The 21436-nt window shown below is 51.1% G+C and overlaps 1 protein-coding gene across 8 annotated transcripts in view; it reads left to right on the top strand.

Moving 5' to 3' along the window:
• Window positions 1–21436, top strand: part of LOC128423403 (phospholipid-transporting ATPase ID-like) — an 82461-nt gene that overhangs the window by 24335 nt on the left and 36690 nt on the right. For all 8 annotated transcript variants that reach the window (XR_008332745.1, XR_008332746.1, XM_053408512.1 and 5 more), the window contains 8 exons: window positions 1305–1363; window positions 8667–8780; window positions 10021–10119; window positions 10732–10793; window positions 12487–12559; window positions 12803–12873; window positions 14726–14808; window positions 20477–20635. Coding sequence is in view for 6 of the 8 variants with exons in the window: in XM_053408512.1 (XP_053264487.1) it covers window positions 1305–1363; window positions 8667–8780; window positions 10021–10119; window positions 10732–10793; window positions 12487–12559; window positions 12803–12873; window positions 14726–14808; window positions 20477–20635 (720 nt within the window). In the remaining 2 variants the exon portion in view is untranslated. The remainder of the gene's footprint in view (window positions 1–1304; window positions 1364–8666; window positions 8781–10020; window positions 10120–10731; window positions 10794–12486; window positions 12560–12802; window positions 12874–14725; window positions 14809–20476; window positions 20636–21436) is intronic.

The raw sequence follows: 21436 nt of genomic DNA, 5'->3' as shown, positions 1-21436 counted from the left end.
CAGTGTTCTAAGCCCGCCCTCAGAATGTGAGGCGTCATCACTCAGAACTCTTAACCCTGTAAGTTCTGAGCCTCTCCTAACAGTTGAAGGTGTCCTGGTATGTCCTCCATCCCTTACTTTCCTTGCAATTCCTGTCCCATTTTATGACTCCTATCTCATCTTCGCTCTGCCTTTATCTCCTCCACCCTTAACCTTTGTCCAGGTGACACACTTGGCTTGCACAGACCTTTGGGTCCCGGCCTTATCAGTTCTGCACAGACCTTAGCCTGGTGTCGGTGGTGCTGGCTCCCGGTAGGTGGCTTGTAAAGCAGGAAGAGGAAGGGTGTTCCTGGATGTGCATCCCACCTCTAGCCAGTCCCTAGCGGCTGCAGGACCCACAGACACCTTGGGGAGAGAGAACATCAGAGGAGCTTGCTGGATCAGCGCAGAGACCCACCTGGTCCAGCCTCCAGTTCTGCCTGTGGGAAACAAGCAACTGGAATTCAGAAGCATTGCCCAGCTGGAGGCAGAGTGTAGCTTTTGCAGCTCATGGCCACACTTGTGTTTAAGAACATGGATAAACAGGTTTTTAAACAGAGGTTGGGCGGCCCTCTGTCAGGGATTCTCTAGGAGTCACTCCTGCATTGGACTAGATGACCGCAAGGGTCCCTTCCTGCTCCACAGTTCTATGATTTTCATGTATCTCTAATAAATAATAATAATAATAATAATAATAATAATAATAATAATAATAATATTTATATCCTGCCCATCTGGCTGGGTTTCCCCAGCCACTCTGGGCAGCTTCCAGCAAAATATTAAAATACAATAATTCATCAAATATTAAAAGCTTCCCCAAACAGGGCTGCCTCCAGATGTCTTTTAAAAGTGATAGTTGTTTATTTATTTGACATCTGATGGGAGGGCGTTCCACAGGGAGGGCGCCACTATCGAGAAGGCCCTCTGCCTGCTTCCCTGTAACTTCTCGTAGGGAAGGAACCGCCAAAAGACCCTCGGGAGATGGACCCTGGTGTCTGGGGTGGAGACGCTCCTTCAGGTATATTGGGCGGAGGCTGTTTAGGGCTTTCAAGGTCAGCACCAACCCTTTGAATTGTGCTCAGAAAGGTACTGGGAGCCAATGTAGGTCTTTCAAGACCGGTGTTACATGGTCTCGGTGGCCGCTCCCAGTCCCCAGTCTAGCTGCCGCATTCTGGATTAGTTGCAGTTTCCGGGTCGCCTTCAAAGGTAGCCCCACATAGAGTGCATCTCCAAGCAGTGTCCAAGTCCCACTTTGTGTGTCTTAACTTCTTCTCTCTCCTCCGCAGAGCATGAGAGGCACCTTCGCGCCAACGACCGAGCCTTCAACCTCCAGTTTGAATATGCCGTAAGTCACTGGGCGCCAGGAGCTGCGTATTCTAGCCAAGCTTGAGCCAAATGGTCGCAGAGCAAGAACTGCTGCCTGTTTCGAGTTGCCACTTGGAGAGTGTGGGGAGCAGGGATCCTGAGCTCGGGGGGGGGGGGGAGCAGCACCTTGGAGTTGCCAGGCTGAGTTTTCCACACCGTCAGTTAGAGAGTTGCACTAGGACCTGAGAGACCAGGGTTCAAATCTCCCCACTTGGCCATGATGCTCCCTGAGTGACCCCTCCCAGGGGGCAGCTGATGGGTGCTTGAATGGCATCTGGGTGTGTTTGTTTTGCTGCAGCTCTTTGAGCTGGCCAAGGGGTCTTGTTGTTTAGTCGTTTAGTGGTGTCTGCCTCTTCGTGAGCCCCTGGACCAGAGCACGCCAGGCCCTCCTGTCTTCCACTGCCTCCCAAAGTTTGGTCAAACTCATGCTGGTAGCTTCAAGAACACTGTCCCACCATCTCGTCCTCTGTCGTCCCCTTCTCCTTGTGCCCTCCATCTTTCCCAACATCAGGGTCTTTTCCAGGGAGTCTTCTCTTCTCATGAGGTGGCCAAAGTCTTGGAGCCTCAGCTTCACAATCTGTCTTGGAAACCTGCAAAAGCAGGAACTCAAGCAAAGCACCCACTAAACAGATGTTTGCAGGGAGCGGGAAAGGGGAGCAGCCAGAGCTTTGCTGAGCCCCGAACAGCACTGCTGGCGCCATGGCACTGGGCTTCTTTTCCCCATTGCAGCCCCCCAATGAAGTGCGGGGAGCATTTTCTGGGGGAAAGTGGTGGGGCAGAGGCAAAGTTGCTCAGACTTGTGCTTCTTAGGTGCAGGACAAGTTGAAGAGTGGGTGAGCCCTCCGTGGAAGCAAAGAGCCCCACAGATGGAGAGAGTCTCTGGGGTGTTCTGGGTGTGCACCACAGACAGCCTTTGCAACACTGGCAATGGCCCAGCCCTGGGCTTGTGCAGAGTGACTTCCAGCCGAGTTCCTGGTGCTGAAGATACTTGGCAAACCAGTCCCCTTCCTCCTCGTGAGGCGTTTTCCTGCCGCAGAGCCTCAGGGCCAGGGAAACCTCAGCTTCCCGTGTGAACCTGTCACCGGACTGTACCTTTTTGTTCCTGCATTAGCTGAGCAGAAGGCTCTGCAGGAGCGAGGAGGAAGGAGGCAAGAGGGAGGAAGCCAAGGAGCCTGACAGCCTGCCGAGGATGCACACAAACACACGCCACCTTTTCCAAATCTCACATTGTCAGTCGCCCTGAGATCCGCCAAGCCTCCTCTCCCTTCCCAAAATAGCGCTGTGGATTCCCAGTCCTTGCTGCGAACCGACACCTGAAGCTGCTCTGTTGAGTGAGAACAGGAGCCCCCAGGCCTGTGAGCAGCCCAGGGGGGCAAAGGCCTGGCAGGAAGAAGGTGTGATCACATTGCAGGCCTGGAAGGAGGAGGAGGAGGAGGGAACAGAACGCAAGACCCTCAGAAGAGCCCTGCTGAATCAGGCCACAGAAGAGCCATCTCGCCCCAGCATCCCATTTTCACTGCTGCCAACCAAATTGCCTGTGAGAAGCCTACAAGCAGGGCATGAGCACAAGAGCTCTCTGCCCACCAGCAGCTGGCATTTGGGGGAATAATGCCTCTGACACTGAGCGCCTTTCTCTCCGTGAATTTGCCCAGGCCTCTTATGGGCAGCTTAGGGGGCAGCCATCTAATGATGGAGACTCCTCTGTCCAAGGCTGGCCTGTGTCTAGGCATGGTGCTGGCTGTCTCTGGAGCCAGGCACCCTGATCCTGATCATAAGACCCACACCTGAGTCGCTTGAGGGATCAGGAGCTGGGATCCGTTTGGGGTTTGCATCCCAGATGCCATTTGGAGATGCATCCACGTTCTCAGTGAAATGCTCAGTCCAGCTTCCTGCCTGCACTTTGGTCCACCTTTGAATGCAAGTGCAGTTGTTTAGATTTATGTCCCACCATTCTGCCCAGTGCACCCAAGGCCACCATCCATGAGGGCTGGCGAAGAAGGCCAACTTTGCTCACAGATCTCCTTAGCTGGGTGGAGGAGGAGGAGGGAAACCTGGTCCCTCTCTGCCCTTGTCTTTCTCTCTCTCTCTCTCTCTCTCTCTCTCTCTCTCTCTGTCTCTGCGTATCCGCGCTTGCCGTTTTGCCTTGTACCAATTGTAGGTGGCACCCTGCTAGGCCCGACCCTGGCATACGATGGGTCAGAACTCTGACCAGAAACAAGGCAGCTTTTAATATTCCAAAAGAAAAGGAGGAAACCAAATACAGAACAATTAGAGCAGTGAGCATGGCAGAGAAGGAAGTTGGAGGGAGAAAAGAAGGGGCCGCTTTGGGGCATGTACAAATGCGAGCTATTTTGGAAGCAAAAGCTGCTTTCTGGAAGGGCGTCCTATCTGCTGAAGACGGGCGTATCTCTGAACAAGTGGCATCTACAGCCTTTTAAAGCAGAGCTTGGCTGGCCCTTGGTCAGGGATCCTTGCGCTGTCTTTCCTGCATTGCAGGGGGTTGGACTAGATGACCTTTGGGGGGTCCCTTCCAACTCCACAATTCTAGGATTCTGTGCTTGTCCTCCTACTAGAGCCAGTTGGTCAAGGTGGTGGACCCTGGGGCAGAGAGAGAGCCCAGGCCCTGCGTCTCCCGCTTCCTCCTCTGCTGACCAGCCCTTTCTCCTTTTCGGCAGACAACTTCCCAGAAGCTCCTCTGAGCTCAAGGGGGGCTGGGAGCAGAACAATTGGTGGGGGCTGCCTGTCTGTCTGGAGGCGGCCAGGCTGAGGAGGAGAGCAAATGACTTTGAGGAGGAAACGGGCTGGCCGGCAGCCTGGCCTTGGCTGTCAACCAGCCCAGCTGCCCAGGGTGGAGGAAAGAGAACCGGGAGCCTCTCCCGAGGGCAAAGGAAGCGCTTAAAGGCACAGCAGCCGCAGCTCAGACTGGCTGGCCCGGCCTCTGGTGCTGGGGATCCTGGCTTGGCCACTGAGCACGTCCCATGCGGTGCCCCTGGAGAAGGACCAGGCCATAGAATCCTAGAATGGTAGAGGGACCCCGAGGGTCATCCAGTCCAACCCCCTGCTATGCAGGAACATGCAGCTGCCCCATAGGGGGTTGAAGCTGCCGCCTTGGTGTTATCAGCAGCACCAGCCTCTGACCAAGCATCAAGGCTGGCAGGCAGGCAGCTGGGCCAAGGCAGGAGAGCTCAGGATACCAGGAGACTCCGGCAGTGACTCAGGGAAGGAGCTTGTCCCCAGCATCAGCATCTTCCCTGCAGTAGCCAAGAGGGAGCCCCAATGGGCAGCCGGGCAGCCGGGCCAGAGCCCTCCCGTGCTGATTCTCCCCAGCCACAGGTTTCCAGAGCTAGACTGCCTCTGAACATGGAAGCTCCACTAAAGCTGTCATGACCAGAACCCACGGCCCGATCTATCCCAAGCAGTTCCCAGGCATAGATCTAGTCCCATGGGCACCTTGGCTGCTCTTAAGAGTCCTGGCTTATGCGTCTGTGGACTTTGGCAGTAGGGGAAGAATCCAGTCACCCATCCCTGGATGGGGGATTCAAATGACAAGAGAGTCTAAACAGAGTTTGGATGAGCGCCTATTGGAGATTCTCTTGCTGCAATTCCTGCATTGCAGGGGGGTTGGACTTGATGACCACTGGTGTCCCTTCCAACTACAGTTCTGTGATTCTGTGACATGATGAAGGGCCTCCTGCCAAGGCTCACTGCTGCAGCCCTCTTGGCACCCCCAGGATGTGGTCCTGTGCAGCAAGAGAAATGGAGGAAGCTGAGAAGAGGAAGCTTTTGCAAGCCCAGGCCAGGTGCGAGCTGGCACATCACAGCTAGCATGGCAGGGAAGCAGGGCTGCAGCCTCTGCCTGCCAGTTCACCCAGAGGTGAATGAGATGCCTTTCCGTGTCACTCTCACTGCCTCCCAGTCCGGGTCAGCCGGGGCAGAGTCTTTCTGAGAGACGGTTGGAGGAGCTGCGAATGCTTGGCCTGGTGGAGAGAAGACTGATATCAATATCTTTCGATATCTCAAGGGCTGTCACATGGGAGAGGGAGCCAGCTTGTTTTCTGCCGCTCTGGAGGGTAGGACTCGAATCCGTGGCTTCAAGTTACAAGAAAGGAGAGTCTGAATAAACGTCAGGAGAAACTTTCTGATGGCAAGAGCTGTTTGACTTCAGGGTGGAAGATGGTGGACTCTCCTTCCTTGGAGGTTTATAAGCAGAGGTTGGAAGGCCATCTGTCAGGGATGCTTCAGCCGAGTCTCCTGCATCGCAGGGGGTTGGACTAGATGACCCCCAGGTGTCCCTTCCAACTGTCTACAATTCTATGGTGCTGTGATTCTCTGGCAGAGCGCTTGCTCAGGGCAGAGGCGGGTCTCCTTGGGAAGGGAATGTTTCTGCTGCAACTTCACGCAATGGTAGCAATCATATGGGGAGGATTACGGCAAGCACAGCACGGAAGGTGCTTAATGATGAGCATGTGCCGAGTGCTAATCACCCGCTCATCTTCTCTCTGCCACAGTCAGACAGAGTGCCTGTTAAACACAGCAGGAGGACCCAAAACACTTCGGAAGGAGGTGGAGGCAGTGCTGTGCGTTGCAATCCTTGCAGAGTGGTTGCTTAGCTCCACCGTCTCCTAATGACCGAATCCCCAAAAGCGGCAAGAGCAGGGGATGCTGAGCCAGCGCAGCTGCTCTCTGGGGCATCTCCCCAAATTTAGGGGGCTCTCTGGCAGCCTAAGCAGTCAAGGGAGAAGCCCAGAACTTGATGGCACCAACTAAGCCCCCAGTTCAGCATCGCCCTGCATGTGAAAGAGTTTGCACGAGCCTTTTTGTGTCTAGAGGCACTCTAGAAATGTGTCTCCACATTTTTGCAAGCATTAATCCTGCATCCTGTTTATGCATCCCGGAGAACATTCAGAAACTTTGCAGAACTGGGCGTGTGAGCTGAGCCTTCTTCCAGAGCTGCTGGGTTTGGCTCAGTTCAGCCAATAAGCTTGGGATTGGGGTCCTCTTTTGCCTTGCAGTCCTGGGCGCCACAGGATTTAAGTTTAAAAAGAAGGAAATTGACAAGTTGGAAGGGGTGCGGAGGACGGCGACCAAGATGAGCAAGGAAACCCAACCCTAAGAGGAACCGTTGAGGGAGCTGGGGATATTTAGCCTGGAAAAGAGGAGGCTGAGAGGTGCTATGAGAGACATCTTCAAACATCTCAGGGGCTGTCATACTGGAGATGGAGCAAGCTTGTTGTCCCCTGCTCCAGAGGGGAGGACCCAAACCAATTCAAAGCTCAAGAAAGGAGATTCTGACTTAACATTAGCAAAAACTTCCTGATGGGAAGAGCCATTTGACCTCCCTCAGAAGGTGGTGGACTCTCCTGCACTGCAAGTTTCTGAGCAGAGGTTGGATGGCGGTTTGTCAGAGATCCTTTAGCTGCGATTCCTGCACTGCAGGAGGTGGGATTAGATGGCCTTTGGGGGTCCCTTCTAAGTCTACAATTCTATGCTTCTATGCTTCTATATGATGGTGGAGCTCATGTCTCTGACTAGCCATGTCAGGCCCTCTCTCTGCTGCATCCTGGCTGCCCCTGGCTGGTGCTGTGTCCCACTGGCCCATCTTGAGGCTCTGTGAGTGTTCAGTGCACCTTCCCGGATCAGGAGATTAAGAGGCACGGAGAGCAGAGATGGGACATTTGACTCTCAGCAGGCCCCTAAATGGAACTGCTAAAGTGCCCCTGGAGGCTTCTGAAAAAGCAGCTCCCTGTAAAGTGATGAGGGGTTCTTTTTTTTATTTTTTCTGCATTTTCATGCGACCAAGAAGGAAATGTGGTTGTTGGCGCTTGACTTGGGGTGGATCTGAAAGCGAGGCCCCCCATTCTCTCTGCCTCCATCCGGGGAACCCCTGATTCCTCGCACCCTCTTCTGAGCCACCAGGTGTCAGGGACTGTGCTGAGGAGGCTGCACCGAGGAGGAATGGTGGGAGCCATCCCTCTCCCCCTGCTCCTGATCAGGATCCTGAATCTTCCCAGGAGCAGGAGGACAGTATAGATTTGGAGCAGTGGCTTGCAGAGGGACATAGCACAGAAGGCAGAAGCTGGGAAATACTGGGTGGGGAACAACTAGGAGACAAAACACTGGGAGGGAGGGAGAGTTAACAGACTCCCTTTTGCTGGAAAGCGTCATCCGCTCAGCCCAAGGTCAAGGAGAGCAGATAAGGTGGCAGCACAGAAAGCGAAGTGGTTGCGAGATCAGGTTGCAAGACACGGAAGTGATGTGGGTGCTTAGGGGGGAAGTGGGCGGGACCCTTAATGGGGGAAAGTGGTGGGGAGCACCTTCATTCCTAGAAATTGATTCTTTGTTCTCTCGCTATGATCATTAAAATTTCTAACTGGTAAGAGACTCCTTTCGCTTTGTTCTACTTGTTGTTGTTGTTTAGTCATGTCTGACTCTTCGTGACCCCCTGGACCAGAGCACACCAGGCCCTCCTGTCTTCTGCTTATCTACTGCCAAAGGGGGGGGGGGAGCTGAGTCCCTGAAGCAGCTCTTTGTATCTCATATAAGTGAGGAATACTCTGTTTCTCATTAGGCAGCAAGGAAACTCTTGGGGTGGGGCCAAAGGACAGGGACAGTGGGGGGCTTCTGCTGACTCACTTTCTCCATTGCTTGTGGGGATGAAATGGAGACCCTGCCTCCCATTCCCCCCACCCTTTGTGGTGTCTAGCAGAATTCTCTTCGGCTCCTCCTGCCCCCCCCCACTGCCAGTGGCTCCCAAAGTGCGTGGTACCACCCCAGGGGTTGGAGGATTACCTAGGGGGTGATAAGAGTTGAGGGGGTAGCAGGGAGGGTGATGGAGGTGTAAATGACAACAAGACTTTGCAAAGCTGGTAGCACTGGATCAAGTTTGAGACTTTTGTTGCCATAATTAAACCAAATGGTTTTAATGGGATTTTGAATGAATGTGCAACTGATCACTACCCTTTTGAATTTTATTGCGTTATTACCTTTCTGAGTGGTTCGTGGAAGCTGCTGTTCTGAATATTGCTTTTGATAGGTTATGGTGGGACACGGGGTGAGTTTATGGAATGGGGGTGAGTCGGGGAACCGTGGGGATCAGGGCCTCTTTGCAGCCCCCTTGCAGATCAGGCTCTGGTCAAGGAGGTGGGTGGCTCAGCTTGGGACAAGTGGCTGCCTTGGGGGGGGGTCGCTGGCGTGCTGCCCTCCTTGTCTGCTGCCAAGGGGAGGGAAGTGGACCGGGTGCCCCTTTCTCTCCTGGCCTCAATCACCGCCTTTTCTTCCTGCAGAGAAACTCCATCCAAACCTCCAAATACAACGTCTTCACCTTCCTGCCTCTCAACCTGTTTGAGCAGTTCCAGCGGGTGGCCAATGCCTACTTCCTCTTCCTCCTCATCCTGCAGGTAGGAGTTCCCCAGCTCCTCCTCCTCCTCCTCTCCCTTCCCTCACTTGTGCTGCAGGGATGCTCCCCTTCCGCATCCGGAGGCAGCCTTCCCCACCTGGCGCCCTCTTCCATCAGCCCTGCCAGCTGCATTTGGATGGGGCGCATTCCAAATCCTGGTTGGCGGTGTGTTGAGCCCCTGGCAGGGAAGCAGGGCAAAGCCGGCTGGTGACCCTTTGAATGAACACTTTATAGAGCCATTCGACAGCGGAACGGACTCCTTCCAAAGGGGGCAGATTCTCCCTCCTTGGAGATTTTTTGGGCAGAGGCTGGATGGTCGTCTGTCAAGGGAACTTGATCTGTGATTCCTGCATGGCTGGGGGTTGGACTTGATGGCCCTTGGAGCTCCTTTCCAGCTCTGCAGTTCTAGGATGCCTCTGTCATGGAATTCTATTCAATATTGATCCGGAGCAGATTCCAATGTATAGTCAGTGGCGGAGTTGGCTGCATGGGCTCCCAGAGCGGCGGCCCTGCTGTGCACCCGGGAGGCGGGGCGAGCTGTGCAGGGGACGGGCAGGACGATCTGCCACGCACAACGGCTGCAGCGGGGCGCCGCACATGGGGGCAGTGGCTCAAGCCCCCTACAGTGTGCCTTTTGTCACCCGCCTCACGGATGACACCCAGGGCTGACTGCCCCCACCGCCCCCCTTCCTATGCCCCTGTGTATAGTAAGCAGAATAAAAACTTAAACATGTTGCAGGATTCCCAAAAAGTAGACCAGAGGCCATTGTATTTCATCCAGCAGAGCTTTCCTGCTCCTGATGGCAAATGAGCATCATGGTCACAAATCCCATACATTCAGGATTGGCCCTGTCCATAAGAAGTCCAGCTGCAGAAGACTCAAACTTACAGTAATTTATAATAAGTCTAAACCTTAACACTAAGCATACTATGTACAGAACATCACATCAGAAGGGAGAGAGACGGAAAGAGAAAGTGAAGCCCAGGCTCCTTCTGGCATCTTATTATAGTCAACATGACCTTGACTGAAAGAGATAAGAGAAGAATTTAAACCAGCTGTACTCAGCTTCCCAGAAGGAATAATCCAAACATCATGAACCTTCTGCCTGTTTCTTTTACGCAGAGAAGCTTCCAGAACCCTCTTGAATTTGTTAGAATAGGAAAGATCTCTACACATCAGATCCATACTTTCTGCACTCAGAAATGCAAACTGACAGACTCTGCCTGTTCTCCCCCTGCAGCTCATCCCTGAGATTTCCTCCCTCTCCTGGTTCACCACAGTGGTTCCCCTCATCTTGGTGCTGGCCGTGTCGGCAGCAAAGGACGCCATTGACGACGTGGTAAGAATTTTGAGCCTGAAAAGGCCTCCCCTAAAGAGCTTGTCCTGTGGCCGACCCCCTTCGGAGCAAGCACCCAGCTTCCTCTTTGCAGCCGGTGGGCCTCCTGGCCTGGAAGGGTCTGGCCGTTCTGCAGTCAGCGTGATGTGGGACAGTCACAAAAACAAATTAACAGAAAAAGCCTCAAAAACAAAAACACAAAATAAATAGCAAAAACAAAAGCGCCAAACTTACTCCATTCCGGAAGTCTGTTTGACTTCCAAAATGTTTGAAAACCAAGGCCCAGCTTCTGATTGGTGCAGGCGCCCTGGAAACAAGAGGCAACAGCCACATAGGATGTCCAGCTTCTGAAAAATGTTTGAAAACTGGAACACTTACTTCTGTGTTTCTGGTGTTTGAGAACCAAGGTGTTTGAGTACCAAGGCACCACTGTAATTCTGTTATTTGCACCCTGCCCATCTGACTGGGTTGCCCCAGCCGCTCTATCATATACAAAACATAATAAAACATAAGGGGGCAACACTGATGTCTAGGATACGCTGCCAGAGGGAGAGAGGCTAACTTCCAACTCCCTGTTTGAGTTCAGGTTCCATCTTTGCCTTCCATGTTTTCCAGAATCGACATGCAAACGACAAGCAAGTCAACAACCGTCCTGTCAAGGTGCTGATGAACGGCAGGTGAGCAGGGCTCTCTCCCCTTGTGACGGCCTTGTCAGGCTGCCAGCATCATCCAGAGTTCCCTCCCCTGCCCCCAGGGAAAACTGCTCTTTAGCGCTCCATGGGAACAAATGGCTATTCAGGTTTTCTCCATTTGCTCTGATTTAGCACTAACGAACAGGTTTTCTGTTATGTCTTGAGCTTGGATCCCAGAACAATAGGCAAGTAGGATTGTAGAATGCAGTAACTTGATTGGCCCGTAGGAGCTGTCCAATCCAGGAGGGGAGTTTGAATCAGCCTATCCCGTGTGACTGATGGTGTCAAAAAAGTATATATGGTCTGGGTGGGGCAGCACCGAATCCTACAGGATGATTGACTGTTTCACTGTGAGTTGAAATAAACACAAGGAGACCGATGGCTCTACACTGAGTTTATTTCCTTTTCCTTGGGAAAGGAGCAGAGCAAGGGGGAAACTGCTCAGACACAATCTTTCTAGGAGAAGTGGAAGTGTGCGTTAGGCAAGGGACTTGGGTTCAAGAGCAACAGAAAGTGTGTTTGGAAGGTAGCCATGCCTTGCTCCTTCTCCCCCCACCCCCAAATCCCTGAGCTGGGACCTCAGACCCAAGAAGCCCCTTGTGAAAGGCGGTCGCTGTTGGACTTCCTTCGCCAACCGTGTTTGCGCAGCTACTGGGGCGATGGAATAAAAACTTGCCCGCAATATCTTTGCTTATCTTTATTTTAAATAATAATCAAACAGCTGCAACTCACCGCTCTACACCAGCCAGTACCATACAAAGCATTTGGTCAACTTAAATACAGTTTTCAAAATAATCAATTACCCTATCACATCGCTGCATTCGGTGCAGCAGGTAAACACCGCCCCCCCGCTAATTAGTTAAATTGTTAAGATGCCACAGGTGTGTGGAATTATTAAGCGCTCACAGATGTGCTGCCATGCAGGTTATAATTACAAACACCTCTGAGTAGCACCATTGACCACATCAATATTAAGGAAACTCAGCAGCCGCTCTTTGCATGGCTGGAAGCCAGATGCGCCCAGAATCCCTTCTGGGTGGAGCCAGACTTTCCTTGCCTTAGGGATCCTGGGGGCTCTGCTGCGGGGGTCTAGGCAGCCCCTGTGATAGTGGGGGGGCTGCTTCATTCTCCTTTCCCAGGCAGAGGAAGCAAAGACAGAAGGGGGGTGGGGTTGCAGAGCGTGCAGCCCCCCTTCAGCCACCAGGGAAGGGGGCAAAGCGGCTGGATTCGCTTGCGGGTGTCTCTGTCAGCCCCACTGCACAGCCAGGCCCCCTCTGGCTGAAGGGCTCCCTGTGGGGTCTCTTTTCTCATTACTCTCGTCTTCACCTTTCGTCTCTCTTTCCAATGGATTTATTCGTAATCGGCTTAGGCGACACATTTTCTCTGATATCCCACCTTCTCTTGAAATTAAAATTGAGGCACCGCGGAGAATTAAGAGCATCAGAGTCCATCAAATGCTAAATAGCCTTTTCAAAATTTGCTAATATAAGAGGCAGGATAAAACAGATGACATTTTTTCCAATGTTTTAGTGCTTTTACTGATAATTTTATTGTTTTATTCTCTTTGTAAACCACTTTGAGGATGTTTTGTTGTTTTTTTACAATCAAGTGGTATGGAAATTTTATGAAATAATCATAATAAAACAACAACTGCTGATTAAGTGTGGTTTTCTTCCAGCCTGAAGGATGATCTGTGGCTGAATGTCGAAGTCGGGGACATAATCAAGTTGGAGAACAACAACTTTGTGACGGTGAGCGCTGCTGCCTGGCCCAGCGCCCCCCCCCACTCCTGGGGCTACAAATGCGCCTTTGGACTCCTTTGGAGACACAGTTCTTAAAACACACTTAAATTGTTTTATTTGCAAAATCCGGGACCTTTTTCTTGAGGGAAGGAAGGATGAATGGATGGAGGTTGGTGGTGCCTCTCGCCATGCTCTCTGCCCCAAGAGCCAGGTCTCCTGTCACTCTTGCCTCTTGCTGTTCTTTCCCTCCAGGCAGACGTGCTGTTGCTGTCCAGCAGTGAGCCCCACAGCCTGACCTACATTGAGACGGCCGAACTGGATGGGTGAGTATTGCCACTCCCTGGAGCAGCTGCTGATGCAACGACAGCCCTAACACAAAGAGGAGACCTCAGCTGAGGGTCTTCAGGGCTGTTTGGTTACAGACTGGACTGGATTAAAGTGCCCTTCTGCCCCAGCACAACAAATCCACCTCAAGAAATAAATGGACTTTTTGCAGTTAAGAAAGCGATAAGGAAGTGCATTGAAAAGTATGGAAGGAATCAAACAAGCATTGGAAATGTAAAGAGAAAGAAGGTTCTTTTTACCATATGTGGTGGTCTTGTGGTAAGGTTAAAGCTTACTGGGAAATGATATACAATGAATAATAATAATAATAATAATTTATTATTTATACCCCGCCCATCTGGCTGGGTTTCCCCAGCCACTCTGTGCGGCTTCCAACAAAATATTAAAATACAGTAATGCATCAAACATTAAAATCTTCCCTAAGCAGGGCTGCCTTCAGATGGTAGTTATTTTTCTCTTTGACATCTGGTGGGAGGGCGTTGCACAGGGCGGGTGCCACTACCAAGAAGGCCCTCTGCCTGGTTCCCTGTAACTTGAATTGAACTGAAATGTTTAAAATAACTTTTGTAAAAAGAAACCCAGAAGCTTTTCTTTTGGGAATCATAGGGATAGAACTACCTCAATTGTATAGAAATTTATTTATGTGTGCTACTACAGCAGCAAGAATGCTACTTGCCCCAAAGTGGAAAGAAGCAGAGGTCCCAGTAAAGGAAGAATAGATACAAAAGCTTATGGAATATGCATAAATGGTGAAACTTACCAGAAGAATAAGAAATCAAGATAACAAACTTTTTCTAAAAAAATGGAAATGGTTTATTGAATATTTACAGATAAATTGCAAACAGATTGGCAGGATTGTTGTAATAACCTGTCATTTTATAAGAGTATATATTTAAAGTAGACAATTAAATGAGCAAATTAAATGAATTTGGATATGCAGAAGATATTAAAAACTTAATTTAAGGAACTGCAGGAAGGGGGGAAGGAAGTCAAACTTTGCAATGTTAAATTGATTGATTATAAAACTAATGAAATGTATAAACTTGAAAAGTATAAATAAAATCTTTTTAAAAAAGAAAACATGGAAGGAAGGAAGGAAGGAAGGAAGGAAGGAAGGAAGGAAGGAAGGATTCTTAGGGCAATGTTCAAGCATCCCACGAGCAAAATGGAATGAATGCTCATTATTGCATAATCTCCCTGCAAATGAAGCCAAACAAACGATCAGTAAGGACTGGATCCTAACTTCTGTCCAGACTTTGTGCAAAAAAATCAGGATGAATGCTCAAGAAAAGGTTGTCTGGATGATGGCTGGCAGTCAGGAGCCATTGTGCAAAGCAGGATCGTGCTGGGGACCCTCGTTGCAAGGAGCAGGATGCGGCCAAGTTGGGGGGGGGCACGACTCACCAGTCAGCTGCTGATACCAGACTGATACTGATGAATTGGAAAAATAAAAACGTGGCTCCTGTGATTGGATTGAAGATTTACACAAGCTTGCAACATATGAACAACTTGCACATAAACACAGACTTGCCACGGACAAATTAAAGGATATTTGGAATTCATTCTTACAAATACTGTAATAGGTTAAGATCTGGTGAAGTACAAATAACAACCTTGTAAAGTAGAGAGTTTTGGGTCCCCTCCCCTTTATTTTCCCTTCTGCACAGGTTATCTTTCTATTTCTCTCTCTTTTATTTACGTTTCACAACGTTTAGTGCACATATAATTATGCACTTTCTGAACTTTCAATAAAATAAGGGAGAAAAGGGAACTCAAGCGTGAGAAGGAAGGACCTTGTGGTTTTGCGTCTGATCCAATTTCTCATTGCAGGGAAACCAACCTGAAAGTGAAGCAAGCCTTGACCGTCACGGCTGAGCTGGGAGAGGATCTGCAGGCGCTGAGCAGCTTCGATGGTGAGTGCCCAAGGGAGGAGCTTGGCAGCCCCACAAGCAGGGGGGCTGGGGAGCCCTGGGGGGGGCCAGGAGCTGAGCTGCAGGTGAGAGGGGCTCCTGACGCTCCAGCCAGCAGGGGGTGGCTCTGCTGCTCTTGGATGCACACGTGGTCAGGGCCGGCTCCAGGTGTTTTGGCAGCAGAGGCAAACCACAAATGGTGCCTCTCCCCACCAGGGAATTCCTGCATTGCTGGGGGTTGGGCTAGATGACCCTCGGGACCCTTTCCAACTCTACAATTCTGTGATTTGAGTCTATCTACACCAGGAGTAAGAAGGGGAATCAAATCAACCTTAAGCCCGTGGTTGAAGTGGGAATCCATCTAGAATTGGAAGGGACCCCGTGGGCCATTGTGGGCCAGGGGACCTGGCATTGGACGGCTCAGATTTTGGGGAGCTTTGCTGCCCTGTGGATCTCAGAGCCTGAAGATGGGGAAGGGAAAAGCAACTCCTACAGCTCAGCCTTGCTCTGCAGAGCAAAAAGGAGTTAGGATGGGGCAGGGAGGCCCATGTTGGGGGGGGGCTCATCTCAGGGCAAGGCAACTGCCCTGTGTGAGGTCCCCTGTTCAGTCCTTGGCAGAAACTGTGCAGGGATGGAGCCACCAAAGGGCTGCTGAGATCTGGACAGGAGAAAGTGCAGTGCTGGGCAAGGGTGACAGGTGGCCTTTTTTGACCTAAGGCAGTTTGCGTGTTCACACGCCAGGAAAAAAAATAAGTTCCTGTACACAGGCTGAGACCCTCCCTGCCTGAGGACTGTCTGGCCAGAGTGGTGCATGCTCTAGTTATCTCCCGCTTGGACTACTGCAACGCACTCTACATGGGGCTACATTTGAAGGTTGCCCGGAAACTGCAACTAATCCAGAATGCAGCAGCTAGACTGGGGACTGGGAGCGGCCGCCGAGACCACAAAACACTGGTCTTGAAAGACCTACATTGGCTCCCAGTACATTTCCGAGCACAATTCAAAGGGTTGGTGCTGACCTTGAAAGCCCTAAACGGCCTCGGTCCAGTATACCTGAAGGAGTGTCTCCACCCCCATCGTTCTGCCCGGACGCTGAGGTCCAGCTCCAAGGGCCTTCTGGCGGTTCCCTCCCTGCGAGAAGCGAAGTTACAGGGAGCCAGGCAGAGGGCCTTCTCGGTAGTGGCGCCCACCCTGTGGAACGCCCTCCCTTCAGATGTGAAGGAAATAAGCAGCTATCTTATCTTTAAAAGACATCTGAAGGCAGCCCTGTTTAAGGAAGTTTTAAATATTTAATGCTGTATTGTTTTTAACATTCGATTGGAAGCCGCCCAGAGTGGCTGGGGAAACTCAGCCAGGTGGGCAGGGTAATAATAATAATAATAATAATAATAATAATAATAATTATTATTCTTGGTGCAGATCGCTCCATCTTCAGGGCCCTGGAGGTTCCCAGGGATATTTCAAAGTCTTTGCTTAGTAGTTACTGGGTTTTTTAAATGTCCTTTTGGCAGGCATTTTAACCCCAGCAAAATCCCTTGGCCGTGGCGCTTCTTTGGCCTCTGCCCAGAGTTCCCCCTCTCATTCCTGGGCTCCTGGCTTGATCCTTCCATTCCCTGTCCAAGGCTTAAAGAAGTGATTTGCAGAGGCCACATTTTCTGGGAATAAACAACGGGTGTGAGGCCAGGATGGGGGGTGTGACCCTTTGCATCTGTTTTTATCACTTTGGTTTTCTGGTGCTATTCAGGGAAGTGGAGAGGAAGCAATATTCTGGGATGGAGGCAGCTCTTTCCTGAATGCTTTGAGGCAGAGAAACACGGATCACTTTCTGCCCCTGGAGGGGACGCTCTCTCCAGCGTTGCCTGAAGCTGTAGGGGTTGGGCCAGAAGGTCAGATTAGCCCACCAACCATTTTTCAATATATATTAAAAAAATATTTCAGCACATAACATCCTACAGAAAAATAATGACATATCCCACCCGACACCGAAAGCTGGTGCTTGGACAATGTGTACCAAATAACATCCCAGAATCATAATAAGCTATTATCCCAGACTTCTATCTATAGAGAAAGCAATGAACAGTTTCAATGAAGCAAAAAGTTTTATAATGTGAGCCTCCGTTTTAGCCATGCACATAGCCGAGCTGTGCCAATCACTTACAAAGGAGTCTTTGGGCTTCAAGCTTTGTGCCAATTTTATTTTTTAATTCTTCCGTAAGCGCTCTTTGACACAGTTTATTGTTCCAATGATCAGAGAAGCCCCTTTTGGGGTTCATCCAGACTTCCACCTCTCCATTGCTAGAAAGCACGGATCCAGGCAGTTTTCCTCCTGCCCTGTGCCTTCTAGCCCCAGGTCTGAGCTGTTTTCCCTTGTCCCCCACTTCCCCCCAGAAAACCTTCTCTTCTGCCAATCTGGAGAAAACCCAGATGCTGTTCGTTCCAATTCAGCGCCGAAACACAGATTTTCCTGGGGCAAAGCAGCAGCAGTGTGAATGAGCCCTAAGTTCTTACAGCATCTTGTTATTATCAGCCTGGCTACAAGCAGAAAGAGAACTAACTAGAGTTTTGAGCTGTAAGTTAATTTTGTCTCCCGTGAAGAGACTGAGGAGAGCCAGATCCAGACGTTTTGTCCAGCAATTGCTTTTTTAATTGGACAAATTCTTCCTCGCAGAACTGAGCCACTTTCCCACATGCCCACCCCACAGCATTCTGCACCCCCTCCAGCCGTTTGGTGCGTAGGAGGAGCTATTATGGGCTACCTGTATAGGCGGGCGAGGTGCCATTTTTGCCCTATTTTAAGTGCCACCTCTTTTGCTGAGGCCGATTTAAAAGGAGGCATTCTCCACATTGAGGTCCACCCTTCTGCGCTGATGGCAACCTGCCATTCAGCTTCCTTAAGCCACCTGCCTTGTGTTGTCTGGAGCTGTTGTGCAGGGATCCTGTACCAGAAAGTCAAATTAGCCCTTTGGCCATTTTAGTCCTGGACTCTCGAGGAATCTCAGCAGCGACCCAGAAAACATGAACCATTCTGTAGGTTGTCTGAAGCCAGCAGTTTGGGGACCCAGTGTCCCTCCAGATGGAACTGAATCCCACTCCGTTCAGCCCTGACCATTAGTCTGCTGGCTGGGGCTGATGGGATGCAGGGTCCGAGCAGCACCTGGACGGGAGGAGCCTTCTGCATGCAAAGGAGATGCTCTACCCGTGAGCCACGGCCTCTGCCCCTTTGGCGCAATCTGGCACACTAGTGGGGGAGAAAATAAATGGTGGTATTTTGTGCCAATGATATTTGGAAATGCAGGGTTAAAGTGATAGAATTGATTCCTGGAGGAGGAGGAGGAGGAGGAGGACAGAGACCATAGAGAAGGAACTGGGTAGCGCAATCGACACAGGTCACAGCTGGCCAGAAATGTTACTGAGCCGGCGCACAATGCATCAACTGCACCTGGGGAAATTGCACTGCTATTCCATTCTGTGTGCATTTAAGAAAAACTGGTTTTCTGAGCTCTGGTGGGAAAATGTAGGAGAGGGATGTTTGGATCATGATGAGTGAAGAAAAGTGTGGCTCTTCTGCAGTAAATGCCCCGTGTGACCGTAGGAATCTCAACATGCTGTCTCCCATCCAATTTGAAACTATACTGGACCCTACTTAGCTCCGCAAAGGTGCCAGCAGGTCTATTGCTGCCCCACTAGGAGAAAGCCAAAAAAGTGTTCCCTGCGGAAGCTGCCCAGGATGGTGGAGCACTTTGCGTGCCAGGCATGGGGGGGGGGCAGAGGTTTGCCTAGAATTCCTTGTCTCCCCACAGAAATGTCTTGCACTGAGTGGCACCTGGTGCCTGGTCATGTGTGCCGGGCGTTGGCACGGGTGCCTTGGCTTCTCCGCAGGGTGGGGGTGGGGGTGGAGAGGACCCTGTCTTGCTTTCTGCCTGTTTCTTTCCCTCACTCCCCCCCCTTTCTCTTTGCAGATCTTTGCTCTCTTTGCTTCTCTTCCGAGTCCTTTCCTGCTTCACTTCACCCCTCTGGTCCTAGTCCCACTCTGCCCTCTGGCCTCGCTTGCACCCGTCCACCTGGTGTTCCTCGGAGAGTGGGTATGCCAAGCTGTGCAAGAGGAGGGGCAGGGCTGGCCGGGTGGAGGAGATGGCTGGCAGCTGCGGGCGCTGGGCTCCCTTTCCTTGGAGACAGAGAGAGGCTTTGCAGCTGCCTCCCGGGGGGGGGGTCTCCAGCCCAGCCCCCTCCCTGCACACCTGCCCCTTGGACAGAGCGAATGTTGTGCTGCCCCTGCGCCAAACAGGTGGGGAGCTACCAAGGCGGGGGGGGGGCAGGGTGCAGAAACCCCACCTTGTTTGGATGTTGCCATGCTGACCCCCCTGGGCTGGTGTTTGGGGTGAACCCGAAATGACTCTTACAAAGCCCCCTTCTGGCATGTGGCTAAGGTAAGGTTACCAGATGTCCCCATTTCCCAAGGACAGTCCCCAGATTTACAAATCAGTCCCCTGGCAAAATCCTATCATTCCGACTCATTTCAGTCGGTTCATTGAAAAAAATCTGGTAATCTTCAGCTAAGGACACACAGGCCCTTGACCCTCGGTGAGCGTGGGGTGGCCTCACAGCCTTTGCTCTCCTGACGCTGATACTGTCAGCAGGCACAGCTGCATAGAATCCTAGCTCTGTAGTGTTGGAAGAGAACCCCAAGGGTCATCTAGCCCAACCCTCTGCAGGAATCACAGGTTTTGACCTTTAAAGCCCTTTGTGGCTTAGGGCCCTCATATTTACGGGACTGCCTCTCCTGGCATGCCCTGCAGAGGATCTTAAGGAAGTCAGACTATCCTTCGCCAGGGCCAGGGCCTTCTCAGTGATGGCTCCGACCTGGTGGAATGCTCTGTCCCATGAGACCAGGGCCCTGCAGGATTTAACCTCCTTCCGTCGGGCCTGTAAGACAGAACTATTCTGCCTGGCCTTTAATTTGAATTCAGCCTGATCTTTTATTTCCCTTCCCTCCCCTTTTATGAAGATCACCCACTCTGAGACCCCACAGCTAATTCTCCCCTGACCTCCTCGCTGGCCCAAGTAGGACCAATTCAGCCAGCTACCCCTGGGGATTATCTAATGCTTATTGGATGGATTTCCCCCAAATTGATTTCTGAACTTTGAATTTTATTGTTATTCATGTTTTTATACTGTATTTTATGCTGCTTCTATGTTGTATTACAATTAAGTGTTTTAAATTTGTTGTTAGCCGCCCTGAGCCTGGTTTTCTGAAGGGCGGGGTATAAATAAATTTTATTATTATTATTATTAATATTATTAATACTATTATTATTTGCTGTGGGAGGGCAAAGAGCACCTGAGCTCACCTGAGTGCCTTCTGGGCAGCTGCTCTTCCTAATGGGGAGAAGAGGAAACGCATGAGAGAGAGCGCTGGCGGTGGACCACCGAGGCCCGAGTTCAAATCTCTGCCTGGCTATGAAACCCATTGCCAGGGACTGACCCTCAGCCTTGCAGGGTGGCTGGGAGCGAAAAGGGGGAGGCCCTCCTGCCCCCTCCCTGCTGCGAGCTCCTCTCTGCTCCTGGGTTTGCCTCCATCCCAACAGAAAGGGCAGTAGATCTCCAGGCTCGGCCGGGGACTCTGGCCAGCGGCGGACGGTGGCGACTCAGAGCGCCTGTTCTTTGCCTGCAGGCGAGATCAAGTGTGAAGCGCCAAACAACAAGCTGGACAAGTTTATGGGGACCCTCCTCTTCAAGGGGGAGAAGTACGCCCTGGACAACGAGAAGATGCTGCTGAGAGGCTGCACCATCCGCAACACGGACTGGTGCTTCGGACTGGTCATCTTTGCAGGTAAGAGCAGGTGGCCGAGAGAAGCAGGAGGAAGGGACCAAACGTCTCTGGTGCAAGCATGTAAAAGCCCCTCTCACCTGGATTGGGGGTTTGTGTCCTCTAGCTCTCGAAAGGGGTCTTTTGCCCACAGCTGGGGGGGGCACAGAAAAGAGCCTGGCTTGTGTCCAGGGCCAGATTGAGGTTTGAGGAGGCCTTCAGCTCCTGAAGGTAATGGGGCCCTTTCTATGTCCAGCTGTCCTTTGTCAACAACAAATTGTCTCTGATTTTATGTGTCAAATATATGCTATATGGTAATTTATGGACTTAATAGGTCCATACACAACACAAAACACTGTTGCTGTAAGTAGGTTTTATATTATTTGTTTTTTCTCTTATGTTTTGGAAATGTACATCCAGTTTTTTCCCTTTAGTTTTTTTTGGGGGGCCCCAAGAGAGTGGGGCCCTAAGCTAGAGCTTGTTTACCTTATACCTGAAGAAGCATCTCCACCCCATCTTCCAGCCTGGACACTGAGGTCCAGCTCCGAGGGCCTTCTGGCGGTTCCCTCATTGCGAGAAGTGAGGTTACAGGGAACCAGGCAAAGGGCCTTCTCAGTGGTGGCTCCCGCCCTGTGGAACACCCTCCCATCAGATGTCAAGGAAATAAACAACTATCTGACTTTTAGAAGACATCTGAAGGCAACCCTGTTTAGGGAAGTTTTTAATGACTAATGTTTTAATGTATTTTTTATATTTGTTGGAAGCCACCCAGAGTGGCTGGGGAAACCCAGCCAGATGGGCGGGGTATAAATAAAAAAATTATTA

This window comes from Podarcis raffonei, chromosome 11, assembly GCF_027172205.1.
Source record: "Podarcis raffonei isolate rPodRaf1 chromosome 11, rPodRaf1.pri, whole genome shotgun sequence".
Lineage (NCBI taxonomy): Eukaryota > Metazoa > Chordata > Lepidosauria > Squamata > Lacertidae > Podarcis > Podarcis raffonei.
Note: the sequence above shows the minus strand (reverse complement) of the source record. Positions and strands in the feature narration are given on the sequence as shown.